Below are 14204 nucleotides of genomic sequence, written 5' to 3'. Positions count from 1 at the left end.
TTGCAACACTCAGAAAGAATAGTTCGAGACTTCATTGTTTACCCTGGCGACAGGGAGAACGGCTCAGCTTTTGTAATACCAGCAACATCCAACTGGTTGACAAACCGCACGTGGCCTCTAACAGCCAGGTGACAGTTTTACTGCTGATAAGAAAACTTGGTTTAGCTTTGAAAACCACTATATGTCTTTGTTTTAAATTAATATAGCTATTTGGTATTCATATTTGGCAAACGTCACTGAGGCTCCTAGGATGACTCGATCTACATTTGTTAGTTTGTCTGACTTTACCACACAGTGTTCAACTTTCGGTCTTTTAAATTTTCAGGATACAAACCAGACACACACTAAAGTTTCTGTTTAGATTTTGGCAGCATACCAACGTAAAATTACAAAATGGCGCGCTTTAAAAAAAAATAGCTGATATCCACTGGCGAAAATCCCGGGGGGATGATGGGGACATATCCCCTACAATCTTGGAACTGTCCCCCTCAATAATCCGATTGGAAATGTCTTTAGGAAGAAATGTGATGATTTGTGTCCAACTGTCACAAAGGAAAGTGAGATGAAATTGATACCTCCCAGAATAAGCCTCAAATCTGACCGCCTTCCGATGTTGAAGACAACTCTGCTCCCCTACCCATGTTGTCTCGGAGTCCCACACAGGGGACATAAAATATGACGATATTATTATTGCTTTAAAACTTTAAAATGAGACTGGCAACATTGAAAACTGTTTACAGGAAATGATCATATTTGGATCATCCCTTGTAAACAGTTTTCAATGTTGCCGGGCGGATTTTAAAGTTATAAAGCAATAATAATGTCGTCATATTTTATGTCCCCTGTGGAGGACGCCGAGACCGACATGGGTAATCCTCCTCAGCATTATTTTTCGCCTTCATAAATATTTTCTACATCGCATATGTATTCCGTTACCCGTTCCCCCAATGTTGAAGAGAAATTTACGCCGCTGCTGATATCCACGCTACAAAGCGCGATTTTAGGTCTTTCAAGTTGAAATTTTCAAAGTAGAAGCACGAGAGACTAAATTAGCTGTATATATTTTGGCGGCATAAAATTTCAAAATGGCGTCCATTTTTCAAAATAGCGGGTATCCATGCAACAAGGTGCAATTTTCGGACTTTTTAAGTTGATATTTTGAGGGTAGAAGCACAAGACATTCTAAATTTGCTGTATAGATTTTTTCGGCGATCCAATATAAAATTTCAAAATGGCGGCATTTTTTTCAAAACAGCAGTGAATAAAAAGTTGTTGCAAGTTGTGACAATGACACTCATCAAATATAAATCATATTTTAACATTTTTACTCCAAAGAGATTGAAATATTTCGAAAAAACCCAATTAAACCAAAAAAAAAACAATAAAACCCGAAAAAACCCACATGGGCCCAGGTGGGTTGGGTTTTTCCAAACCCTGCTCCATTGGGAATCGAACCCGGGACCGCTCGCACCGAAGGTGAAAGGTGGGGTTAAGTTCCGCACGAGCCCATCCTCCCTAAAAAAAATATTAAAAAAAAAAATAAAACTTACGGAGAAAAAGGTAGAATTGTACGAAATCCATGCATTAAACAAACGAAAAGGTAATAAAAGTCATATCTGAACGGTGACTAATCACGAAGAAAAAATAACTGAGTTGATTTTAACGTCCTTTTCAGCAGCGAGGCTATGAGACTAGACCTACTGATTAACATGGAATCCAAACCACATGAGCTCCGCCGGGAATCGAACTCAGGTCTCCCATGTCAAAAAGGCGCGTACGCTAACGAAAAAAAAAGTACATGAACAAGTCTGTCTATTTTAACAGCGTTAATTTGCTTTGAATATGTAAAATTTGTTATTTAAAATAACAAGTGGTTGAGTTCAGAGAGTCCTTTCATTTATTTATTTATTAATAGAAAGTAAGTGTCCAGTTATGTTGCATTTGTGTACTTGGGCCCATCCTGTACTGGTTTGAGGGCAATCTTTGGGATACTTCAACCCCCACACCACAGCTTAAACATATATATATATATATATATATATATATTCTAATTCGTAATTTAACACCACATAAATTCATAACATTTATTAATAATACCAACACGTACTCAAAATCTCAATTTTTTTCTGTTTTCATAACTCTTTAGAGCAGAACGCTTCTTTTGGCTGAAGACAAAAATTACCTCCAAAACATCTGCACTTTTGTGTAATAATTCCTATTTAGTGATGCAGTGTTATAATATTTTTTCTTTTTTCTTTTTCTAACAAAGACAGGAGTTGTTTATTTTGATGATTTTTACTGAAATCTACAAACCTTAGCGCTTCTCTAAGAAAATTTTCATGCAGTTAAGTTTGTTGGATCTTGAGCTATAATATATTCCATTAAGAGTACATACAATCTTAAGGTAGAATCTCGGAAGCTGTTTACATGTGCTATTTTCCCAAACTTTGATCGCCTCTTAAATCCAAACCAACTTTGTCTAAGAAGAAGAAACTTCACATAGGTTGACTCTTGTATTACTAACAAGAAGGAATTTCGTGAGATGGTGGATTAAATGACCTGGATAAACTAACACGGAATAATTTTACGCAGTAATTCATTATAGGTGTGAATTTTAAAATGCCCGCTTCAGTTGGTGTCCTTATGCTGTACACTCAATATAACCTAATGGATCCAAAAAGCTAATCCGACCCTCCTTACACCTACCCTACCCTAAGCATCAGATCCTAACTTCGTATAAAATTTTAAAACAGTCCTACTTACGGATGCACAGCTGAAGCATACCGATTTGCGTATAAATATGACGTCCAGATGTGACATGAAAGCTATAGTCCAAAAATCACAAACTCTGCTAATGGTCACAAAAAACCACGAATGCCACCCAAGTCAGGGAAGGGGAAAGCTAGTAATCTCATACGTCAAGCGGGGATGCGTCAGCGATCGTGGGTATGCATCTAAGTAAGGTCGTAGGATTTTTTGTGTGAAATCATTACAAGTGCCTTACGAAGTATAAAATAAGCGAGTGCATATGAAAGATGACTATTAGCCCCATACGATACTTTTCACCGATGATATATTTCTGCACAGCGTACAGAACTTTTATTTTACGTTCACAAGTCGACCGTTACTGGTATGCAACCATTATAAGTGCTGTTGAAACTGGATCACTGCCGAAAACTACTTTTCACTACCGTCGCTGACGCACCTGCTCCTTAAAACGCCTCCCCGTGCGGAGCCATCAGCTTCGCCCTGCTCTGACTCGGTTAAATAGTATTCGTGCTTTTAGTGGCCATCTAACACAGGCTTTTTCGTGTCTTTTGCACTGTAGATCTTATGCCCTAGGCAAGTCTTTACATTGGCCATTACAATCATTTTTGCGATTCAGTGCTGAAATAGGGTCATGTGGTTCCTGATGTGCTGTTGGTTTTTTGTTTGAACAAGGAATTATGGATGGTGTGACGTAACCTTGAATCATCGTCTTCAATCTTTCACGTGGTTAGTTGTAGATGCAGATGGTTCGCTTCTAAGCTCTGATTGTGATAAATGCAATACACTTTATATATATACGGATTGATACGGATTTATATATATATACGGATTGATATGGATACTTTATATATATACGGATTGATACGAAATATTATACTTATTGGTTTAAGAGCATTAGTATGGGGAACTGATATGGATAGTGAAAGTACTGGAAATTAAATGGAGTTACAGAAGCTGTTAAATACAATTTGACTTAATCGGTTAAAGGTGTAGTTTTACAAGCGTCAACATTCGTGTTACTGGAAGCATTTGTCTGTGCGAATTGGCAGCTTTATTACTAGATGTGGATTGGAAATACGTGTGATTCTTATGAAAATAATTATCATGGATGTTCATTGATGCCATTTGAAGATGAGTTCGAGCTGCACACATGGGTCACAACAGATGATGTTGCAGTTTGGATATTATTTATGAACAGGAAATTTCGTTCCGCTTACAGCATTTTGTAAGGCACGTCTTTACTTTGACTCAAACAGTGACTTTAATCGGTTCTTAAAGGTTCAGTCACTTCCTGGAACTGTTACTGCCTGAGTCACTTGTTAGAACTGTTCGTTCCTTCCGTGTGACGTTCTTAGTTTAGATTGGCGGTCGTTCATACTTTCCCTGCTAGGTGTCTCCGTACAGTCATATGATAGTTTGGTAGTGCGATGTCACATGTTCTGTCTCCTTGTAGGAAGTTTGAGGAAGCATGTGGTCGGAGGCTAAAGGTATTTCTGATGTATGGTAAAAGTGGGCGTTTATTGTTTTTTCTTGTTTGCAATAATAGCAAATGTGCTTGCTTTAATAAATCGACGTATGTGCGGAAAGGAATATTTTTCAGTAGTGTGAAGTTGAGTATTGCGTAACTGCGCTTGCTATCTTATTTTTTCGTGTGTGGAATCAATTTTGTATTTTACTGCCATTAGGGTGTCCCTTATGCATATCCAAAAAAACGAAATTCGAGACAATCACTGGGCCACTTCTTAAATTTTTTCCTTTCCATATAAAATGAATTTGAGCAAAATTTCAGTTTGATGCGATAATAATTAGAGGTCGCTCAAGCTCAACAAAGTTTATTAGCTTTTTTCCATTATAAAGCATTCATACAATTACAAGAGAGCCTTACCTGCGCAGGTCTACGTAACTGAATGGAAGAAAACATTTTATTCGTAACACATTTGGTGTAAATACCACTTTTTACACATACACACATTATATACAATACATAATTATACACACTCATACATCCCTAGTGATTTTCTTTACTAAGAGTTTGTTTCTTGCAGTTGGGGAAATTTCGTCTGTGTCTGGGGAAGTTTGTCCCAAAATTGTTGTAATGTCTCGAACATGCAACTTTGTGCCCAGTCGTTAAACTACCACAAACGCAAATTTTAAATACATTAGCAAGCATTAATTCCAAAATGTGATGACGACATGGTAAGTTAAGAAGTTTTTTCTTTAAAAGACGCTGTAAGTGCGTGCAAGTACCCGATACGTTCCCTATATTACTCGCAGTTGTGTCAAAACACAGTGCAGTTACTCTGTCGGCAATTTTCCAGTCCTTTAACAATTCAACAACTGCTGTAGCTTGTGCAAGACCAGTGGTTCTTTCTAATTTTGCGTCTCCTAGCACTTTGTCTTCAGCTTTACCAGACAAATCCCTAACAACCACAGGTAAACGTTCTGTTTTCTTATTGTTGTACTCGTCATCCATTAGCTTGCTGTCCCACTGAACCTGAAGTGGCCCCTCAGGTTGAAATTTGGCTTTCAACATTTCCGCTGATGCTTTACGATGATGTTGCCGACTAAGTGAAACTGTTGAGCGGTTTATAGCTAGTTTAGTTGTATCATGTCCTAAGCTCTGTGCAGTAGCAGTTATTAAATACGTTGCTTTCCTAACGCTCACTTTAGTTCTATCTAATGTTGCTAAACACACTCTGTCTTGCTCGTTTCTTTGGTGTTACCTTCTGTAGAGTTGGTTGAAAGTTGTGAGTAAAAGTGTCATTAGAAATTGCATTTGAGTCGTCACCTTCGATTTCATCAGATCAAATACTTGCATCCAAAGTCACCACTGTTTCCTTGCTTTGACGTTCCAGTTCTTTCTGTTTCATTTTGTTAAATTTTTCCTGTCTATCTCTAGATCTCGACTCTCTCACGGCAAGTGTTTTATCCATACCACCCATTGTTCCTGGACGGCTAGGTTGTCGCTGCGCTATGAGGAAGTCTTTGCCTTCTTTATTCTTCATCACATCCAAAGCATTAGCACAAGCGATATAAAACATTTTTTCTAATTCACCCACAAACTGTTTTTCATTATTCACTTGTGTATTAGTTTTCCTACTGGCATTTTTCTTGCACCACTTCTCAAATAACTGTTTAACTTTGGTGACCGTGTGCCTCCTCGCACGAATTGGAATGCGTGCTCCTTCCCAAAATTCCTCAACTTCTTGCATTACACAGTGTGAACTTTCTCGTACAATCTTTTTCAACAATAGGTGATGATGGAGAAACAATTTCAGGACTTGTTTATTGGAAGGGAGTTTGCTACCTAGTATCACATGGTCTGTGCTGCCCAGCAAGTAAATTTTACTATTATTCCTAGTCGAGTAGGAGGTTTTCTTTTTCTGTTCCATTTCTCACTCAAAGTTAATGCACCGAGATCCTCTCCAACATCTTACTGATTGATGGTACACCAAACACCACGATTTACTAACGCACGAGATACAGTAGAAAGAGCCAAAGCTGCCTTAATCAAGTTTAAATTCCCAGTTTGCCCCTAAACGACAACGGTAGTTTGGTTATTTAATAAGAGAAAGACCTTAAAATTGATATTTAAATATAAATTGGAACAAAATCCTGCACACAGATTAACAAGACGTTAAACAGCAAGGTAATTTTGTGCACATTGCACAAGAAATTATTGTCAATGGCTCTTTTCTTTTGTTACAATAGTGCTGCTATCTGTTAGTCATCTCTTGATGTATATACGAATAGCAACATTCTGTATACCTGATTTCAAAAGGCTTGAGCGACCAGTAAATATTTGAATATTAAAGAATTTTTTTATGTGTAACCTATTCTAACGAAAAAGAAAAAAAATAACGGGTGGCCCGCTAATTTTTCCAATTTTCGAAAATAAGGGACACCCTAACTGGCATGTACGGCGGCATAAATTTGCTGATAGTTTGTCACTTGGAGAGCGATATTTTCTATTTTTACGCCATGCTGGATCTGTCTATCATTAGCAGTGAGTGGTTTCATTGTTTAATTGATATTATTTTTATTCTTGATTTTTTTTTTTTCATTTGAGTATTTTGCTAGATTTACTTTGTATAGAACATTATGTATAATTTTAAGAATTATACTATAATCTTAAGTGCAAGGGGCACATCAGCTTGTTTTAAAAATAGTGAATTACTTATAGGAGGAACGGTGTTTAGTAACATTTTGGCCCTTGTACTTACAGTATACATTACTTTGACTCGGACAGTGACTGCAACTGACTCATCTGATCCGGTTCCCGGAGCAGTTTAGGAATGATTCCTAAACTGCTCCGGGAACCGAGTCAGATGAATCGGTTGCAGTCACTGTTTGAGTCAAAGTAAAGACTTGCCTTTTGTAAAAGTATTTATTCGTACAGCATACGTTGAAATTGTATATACCGCACTGAAATATCAGGTATTTATTTCTTATTATCTTTTCATAGTTGTAAACCATTTCTTTGGTTTCGTTTGCTGTATAAGGGGTTAAGAGTGCTTGCTCCCCTTACGTATATATTTTTTTTTTCCTGATAAGAGGGGGTTAGGGGAGCTTGCTCCCCTTATTTCTTTATGTGTGTGGTGGTTCTTGCTGTAGTTTCATCTATTATTTAATACGTTACGTATTTCAAGTTTTGCTACATTTAGAACTGATTCGATAGGAAGTTCCCTAAGTCTTATACATATCAATACTTAGAAATTGGAATGTTGTAAATAGAAAAATTATTGTAATAGAATGTACTATTACATTCATAACCACTATGATTTCTGACCGATTCCATTCGTGAGGAACTGGTTTATAGCGATATTAATGAAGTTCCGACGAACCGGTTCATTCAACGATTCAAATGAATGAAATGGCCAAAGTACATCCAGAACCTATATTTATACCCACATCGTAAAGACTGTAAATTTTCAACAATTATTCCTGGAGGCCTCCTTGAATTTTGTCTATACCAAGTGAGATATTTTTACGTCGCCCAGCGGAAACGTTCTAGGGAACGATAAGGAAATTAGTGAAAGAATAAAATCTTTCAATAACTCTTTCTAGTGGTACGTGAAAAATAAACCAGCACTCAAATTACTAAATTTTTATAAAATTAACATCGCATATGGGTTCACTCACATAGGCGATACTACCAACAGAAAGTTCCCTCTGCTCGATTAATGTCGTAACGAATCCACCGTAAGCTGAAAATGTAAGATATCAAAATTTGGCATTACTCGAGAAGACGGATCTACCAAATTTTAACACATTGCTCACATCTTCAGGTTAGGTTAGATGTTTGAATTTCTTTCACCACAGCATGCACTAAATGAGGAGCTCCATTACTACTTGCAGACTGACTTCAGGAGGGCTCAGTATACAGTGTGGAGGTATGGCATAAAACAGTAACGAACTTGTGCTAGGTGGACACTAAAAAGAATGAATGCTAACAGGTCAAAACAGTCGTGCAGCAGGGGGGTCCGTCCTTAGGAAACAGGCGCTTTAACAATGAGGCACGCATACGCGAGGACAGTAGAACAGCACACTCACACATACTACTTTCCCTATCACTCAAAATTCGTTTCAATGTGCTGTATTCCTTCACGAAAATTGTTTAACATCGTGTTTTACCTATAAATATTTTACTTGGTAAAAACCATCTGCACGAGTAAACCCCAAAAATTTGGCGAGACCGTCTACTCTAATAAGGACTCATATATTTAGCCGGACGTAGTTGTTTATGTCTGATCAATGAAAGAAATAGCCTACTTACACATAAAGAAAGCAAACTTCGAATTTTTGCAAGTAGTCCTCGCTGCTTTACATCCAATAAATCGACCTTTAAATGAGTATCCTGCAAACAAAATCGACAGAGATCGTAATAATTAACAAATTTTAAGTCTCGTTTCAAACCCATCGTATACTTCGTCAATTGAATATTAATTTATGACACACGCCAACACAATCAATTCAGTTGAGAAAAAATTCTTCATCGCATGAACTACTGTAATGTTACTCCATTTCACTCAGTTTTATTAGGCACTCTTTTCTAAGAATGATATACCAAACTAAACTCATACGATTATGAGTTTTTTTAAACGTATACAACTTCGAAAAGTAGTATTCCGTGAAGCAACCAAGCCAAACAGAAATGCAAGTGATTTTTCCCGCCACACAAATACATAACCACCCAAGAATCAGAGCTGCCAAGTCTAGCAAACAAAATTATCTATTTTCATATTTAAAATTATCGTATATTGCAAAAAATTATCCTATATTTGCCAAAGTGATAATTGAAATCTTTCAACTTAAATGTCCTAAGATTATGTCCTTTAGGTTAACGGGGACGGGCACATGATAATTATAGAAATGAGTATATCACTAATAATAACAATAATATACAATAAACTCATCTAGTAATCTTTAGTTTCGAACTCTGAACTGGGGTCACTATCCTCACCATTTTAAAAATATTTTTAAGATTTTCTTAACAAAAACATTATCTCCACCCCGTCGTAAAATTAATTAAACCTAACGAATAGATGTTGGGCAGAGAATTTTTTACACCCCCTTACACCCTCCCTGTGATGGGCGATATCTCCCATTGGAATAACAGCTTGAACTCTCCAGGGGGGTAGAATTTTATGTTACTACTATTATCGGTGCCATAAGTGTAAAATATAGTCCAATAAATAATCTCTTGGTGATATTTTCTGGTAGCTGCTACATAACACATTAAGTATTACCTTCAATAGGTTCAATCTAAATATTACCTTTGATTTTATATTTTTAATTCCCTACTCGTGAAATTTGTTGAAGTATTGCGCTCAAAGAACTGCTTGAGAATCATATAAACAATCCATGTTAGAACTGAAATCTGATACCAGAACAATATCAAAACTGGCTCACTATAATCAGTAAAATAAAAGTGATTAGCAGTAGAAAACTGAAAACCTATCCATGATAAGCAGGCGCCCTGATGGTGGCGCACGGAATCTGCTCGGTTAAGTTCAGCATTGAAAACTGCTCTTGTTTCATTCGCTCGATAACAGAGCTTGAAAGAAGAAATGGTGGTGTGAGAGCATCAGTCTGTCAAATATTGGGCAGAATAATTTGTAAAAAACACACTGCCTTTGTTAGTCCTTATGTTTTTATATTCATCTAGAGAACTTTCAGAAAACGCAAGAAAACTTGACAAAAGTAAAGCCCATTATGTGTTCGGGACAGGCCTCATTGCAAAGTGACAGTGTTGCTACTCAAGTCCATCAGCAGTTTAACATTCAGCGGGAAGGTATCTTGGTAGTAACTAAAGATTTATTCAAAATCACATATTTCCTATTTCCTAAGAAATACCACATACATCCAAATGGAGACCCCTAGTTGTACAGTGGCATCGCTAGACCATTAAGGAGCAATAAAGCAGCATATAAGAAACCCAGCAGAGAATGCACATCACTTGTCGCATTATTCTGTTACTTATACTCTAGAATCTTTTCGTATTGCCACCACTGAATCTACAAAAGCCACATTCTTTTGAATTAGTAAATTCTCACTCATGTCAGACGAGTACACAGATATAAAGGGAGGAGAAATTCTGAGTATTTGTATACGTTACATAGAGGCTTGCAAAGTGATGACCTTCGTTTGTACTGTTCCAGTTCAATCTATTTTAGGAAGAATGCATCGAATTCAAGAAATACATAAAGTAGGGCTTAGTACTGCAAAACTGACTGCTGTGGCTTTTGATGGTGCTTCAAATGTCAGCGGTAAAAAATCTTGAGTTCAGGCACGTCTCGAAGAAGATTCACCTTGCAACTGATTTTGATAAGAGCATGTGGAACTCCAAAAGATATTAAATGGGTTATAAATGTAGTGAGTAAACTGTACACAGCTTTTCATGGGAGTCACAAGCGGCTGAAAGTTTTGCAGGAAGTAGAATCTTCAATAGACACTACTTCTCATAAATTGGTGCAATCTGCTTCCACTAGGGGCCTTTCATATGAAGGTAATATTTCTGTGGTGATCAAACATTATGCTGCAATATGCATTGCATTAGAGCATATCTATGTTGATGCAGGAGACATGTAATTAGATGCTGGTGGACTATTGCTGGAACTAAGACAGTCATCGACAACTTTTAAACTAGTACTCTTAAATACATTTTGTAGCCACTTGCAAAACTAAGCAAAAGTCTGTAAATGGCAAGTGGAAATGATATGGTTACAGTGCTGAAGTTGGTAGAATGTGTCATTGTACATTTGGAAGGTATCACTTTTGAAGAGATTTCAGAACGTGCTGAAAGTGTTGTAGAAAAGCAAAATCTCAGGGTGTCAGAATGGAAGAAAACTTGAAACCCCAAGAACTCAAGACCCTTCTCTCCAGTTACAAATCAAAAATTATTGGCAACATTAAGGAAATACTTGGCGGTCCTCTCAAAAAGCTTTCTCACTTCTATGATGTGCTTAAAAATACCCCCGACTCACCTGATTTAACTGAAGTGGACAGTATTTCTAAAGTTAATAAATCTAAACTCGAACTAGAGTTTAACATTTACAAAAGAGTTCCTGCAGGTCCTAACATCAGCATACATCAAAAACTCTTGGATCTTGCCTGTGAAGAAGAAAGAAGAATTATGTTCCCAATTCTGTCCGAAGTAGCAAGTGTTCTTCTATTACTTCCTGTGGGCACAGCAGAGGTAGAGCGTTCATTTTCTACAATGAACAAGTGTTATGTTCAGATCGATGCCGACTTAGTTGTGAACATGTAAACAAATTTAATGAAAATATGTATAGAAGGCCCCTCTATTCCTGAGATTCGCCCCGGTTCTGAAGAAGAAGAAAAAAAGCTAAATAAACTGATAGATAAAGCTTGAAGAAAATTTCCGGCAAATACCCTGATGCTGGTATGCCATTTGCCAATTTTCAAATCGATATATTCTTTTTTTTTAGCGGAAATGATTGTTAAAAGCCTTAATGTGTGTGCTTGATAATTGTTGAAATAGACAAGATGGCGCGGTCCTTAAGTCGCGAGTAACGTCACGGGTGCTTCAAGACAAAATTATTCTGGTAAATACATTAATAGGGGACGCGGCAGTATTCCTAAACGGCACAAGTAGTAAATGGTATTAGTTCTAAAGGGCACTAGTCATAAACGACTAACTAACTAACTAACTAACTCTATGGCCTATGGAACCCGGAGGTTCAATGCCGCGTTCACAAAAGCTCTCCACTGACTTCTATCCTTAGCCAATTGGATCCAGTTTCTACTTTGTATTCCAATCTCTGCGAGATCCATCTTAATATTGTCCTCCCATCTGCGCCTAGGTCTTCCTAATGGTCGTTTTCCGATTGGTCTTCCAGTCAAGACTTTGTAAGAGTTTCTACTTTCTTCCATTCTAGCTACATGACCCGCCCACCTAAGCTTTCTAGACTTGACGACAGTAACAATGTTGGGTAAACCATATAACTTATGTAGTTCCTCATTATGAAGTTTCCGCCATTCCCCATTCCTGTTCCTCTTGGGTCCGAATATTCGTCTCAGGATCTTGTTCTCAAATACTTTCAGTCTATGTTCTTCCCTCAGAGTAAGTGACCATGTTTCGCAGCCATACAGAACAACAGGCATAATTATCGTTTTGTATATTTTAAGCTTCAAATTCCTCGACAGAATTCGCGACGACAAGAGATTTTGAACCGAATAGTAACACAAATTCCCTGCTTTTAGTCGACATTTAATTTCTTCGTGAATATGATTCTCCTCTTTTAATATTGATCCTAGATATTTGAAACTATGCACTTTATCAAAAGTATTATTTATATTTTAACGCATCCATAATTTGCTGTATTCCGGTCCCGACGCACTTCCATGTATTTAGTTTTCTCTATGTTTACTTCTAAACCCATGTCCCTGCAAGCGTTTAATAAAATCTCTGCATTTCTTTCTATTGTTCTCCTATCATCCCCTATTAAATTTACATCATCAGCATATGCCATAACCTGGTGAATACCGTTCAACTCTAGGCTCTGGTTGCTATATTTGATTTTCCTTATAGCGTATTCCAGAACGAAGTTAAATAATAATGGCGACAAGGCATCTCCCTGTTTCAGGCCATTTTCGACGTGAAAGCTCGTGGACAAAAATTTTCCTACCCGGACTTTACTTTGGGATTCATTTAAACATATCTTAATTAATCTAATTAGCTTTCTCGGTACTCCAAGTTCTGTAAGAACGTTGTATAATGTTTCTCTCCTAACCGAGTCGTACGCCTTTCTAAAATCAATAAATAGTTGATGTACTGTGGTATTGTATTCCCACTTTTTTCGAGTATTTGGCGAATGGTAAATATTTGATCGATAGTTGATCGATTTCGTCTAAATCCGCACTGATAATCTCCAATAATTTCATCTGCGTATGGGGTCAGTCTTGCTAACAGAATATTTGAAAGGATTTTATAGGATGTTGACAGAAGAGAAATGCCTCGATAGTTATTACAGTCAGTTTTGTCGCCTTTCTTGTGAATTGGAACAATGATTGATTCTTTCCACTCTTGTGGCAATTCTTCCTTGTTCCAGATAAGGAGAATGAGTTTGTGTATCTTGTTCCACAATTTCTCGCCTCCAGCTAAAATTAACTCAGCCGGAATTTCATCTACACCCGGAGATTTGTGTTTCTTTAATTTCTTTATAGCGGTTTCTACTTCTATTCGGTTGGGTTCTGGAATATACGGTTCTGCGGTGTGTATCACCTTTTCTCCACACACACTAGTTTTTGGTTGCGTGTTAAGCAAATCGTCAAAAAAATCTTTCCATCTATTTAAGATGCTATCCGTGTCAGTGAGAACTGTATACCGTCAGATTTCTTTAATATATAGGCACGAGGTTGATAGCCTTTCTTAAATTCGTTGATTCCCTTATACGTGTCCCGGATGTTTTTATTTTTACTATTAACTTCAAGTTCCTTAATTTTAGCTTTTAGAAAATCGCGTTTCTTTGTTCTAAAAGTTTTGGAAGTTTCTTGCCTGATATCTGCGAAATTTTGTGTAGTTATTTCATTAGGATTTTGTAGCCAGCGTAATTTTGCCTGTTTTCTCTTCTCTGCTAGTTTAATGCATTCCTGGTCGAACCATGGTTTGTTCCTACGTATTTCCGCGTATCCCAATTTTTCTTTTGCTGAAATTTTAATGCTATCTCTAATTTCAATCCAGGTATCCTCAACGCTAGTGCACTCCGAATCTTCTAAAGCCGAGAATCTATTCGAAACTTCAATCTGGTATTTCTCTCTTCTAATTTCTTTAAATTGAATCTCTCCGTTTTCGGACAATGAATATTACCTTTATTCAACGATAACCTCTCTCGTATTATCGCTGCTACCAGGTAGTGGTCAGTGTCACAAACAGCCCCTCTAAACGACCGGACATCAATTATGCTAGATTG

The 14204-nt window shown here is 37.2% G+C and overlaps 2 protein-coding genes across 2 annotated transcripts in view; one reads left to right on the top strand and one right to left on the bottom strand.

Annotated features, from left to right (window-relative positions):
• LOC145688924 (uncharacterized) overlaps positions 1 to 8955 on the bottom strand; it is a 49800-nt gene extending 40845 nt beyond the window's left edge. The window contains exon 1 of the mRNA XM_081763093.1: positions 8546 to 8955. Coding sequence (XP_081619219.1) covers positions 8546 to 8689 — 144 coding nt within the window. The 5' untranslated portion in view covers positions 8690 to 8955. The remainder of the gene's footprint in view (positions 1 to 8545) is intronic.
• LOC145688933 (galactoside 2-alpha-L-fucosyltransferase SEC1-like) overlaps positions 7140 to 14204 on the top strand; it is a 111707-nt gene continuing 104642 nt past the window's right edge. Inside the window, exon 1 of the mRNA XM_081763108.1 lies at positions 7140 to 7206. The gene's annotated coding sequence lies outside the window, so the exon portion shown is untranslated. The remainder of the gene's footprint in view (positions 7207 to 14204) is intronic.

Source organism: Thermobia domestica, chromosome 1 (genome assembly GCF_964235325.1).
Source record: "Thermobia domestica chromosome 1, izTheDome1.hap1.1, whole genome shotgun sequence".
NCBI classification, from domain to species: domain Eukaryota; kingdom Metazoa; phylum Arthropoda; class Insecta; order Zygentoma; family Lepismatidae; genus Thermobia; species Thermobia domestica.
The sequence above is the reverse complement of the archived record's forward strand: the minus strand, read 5'-3'. Positions and strand labels throughout refer to the sequence as shown.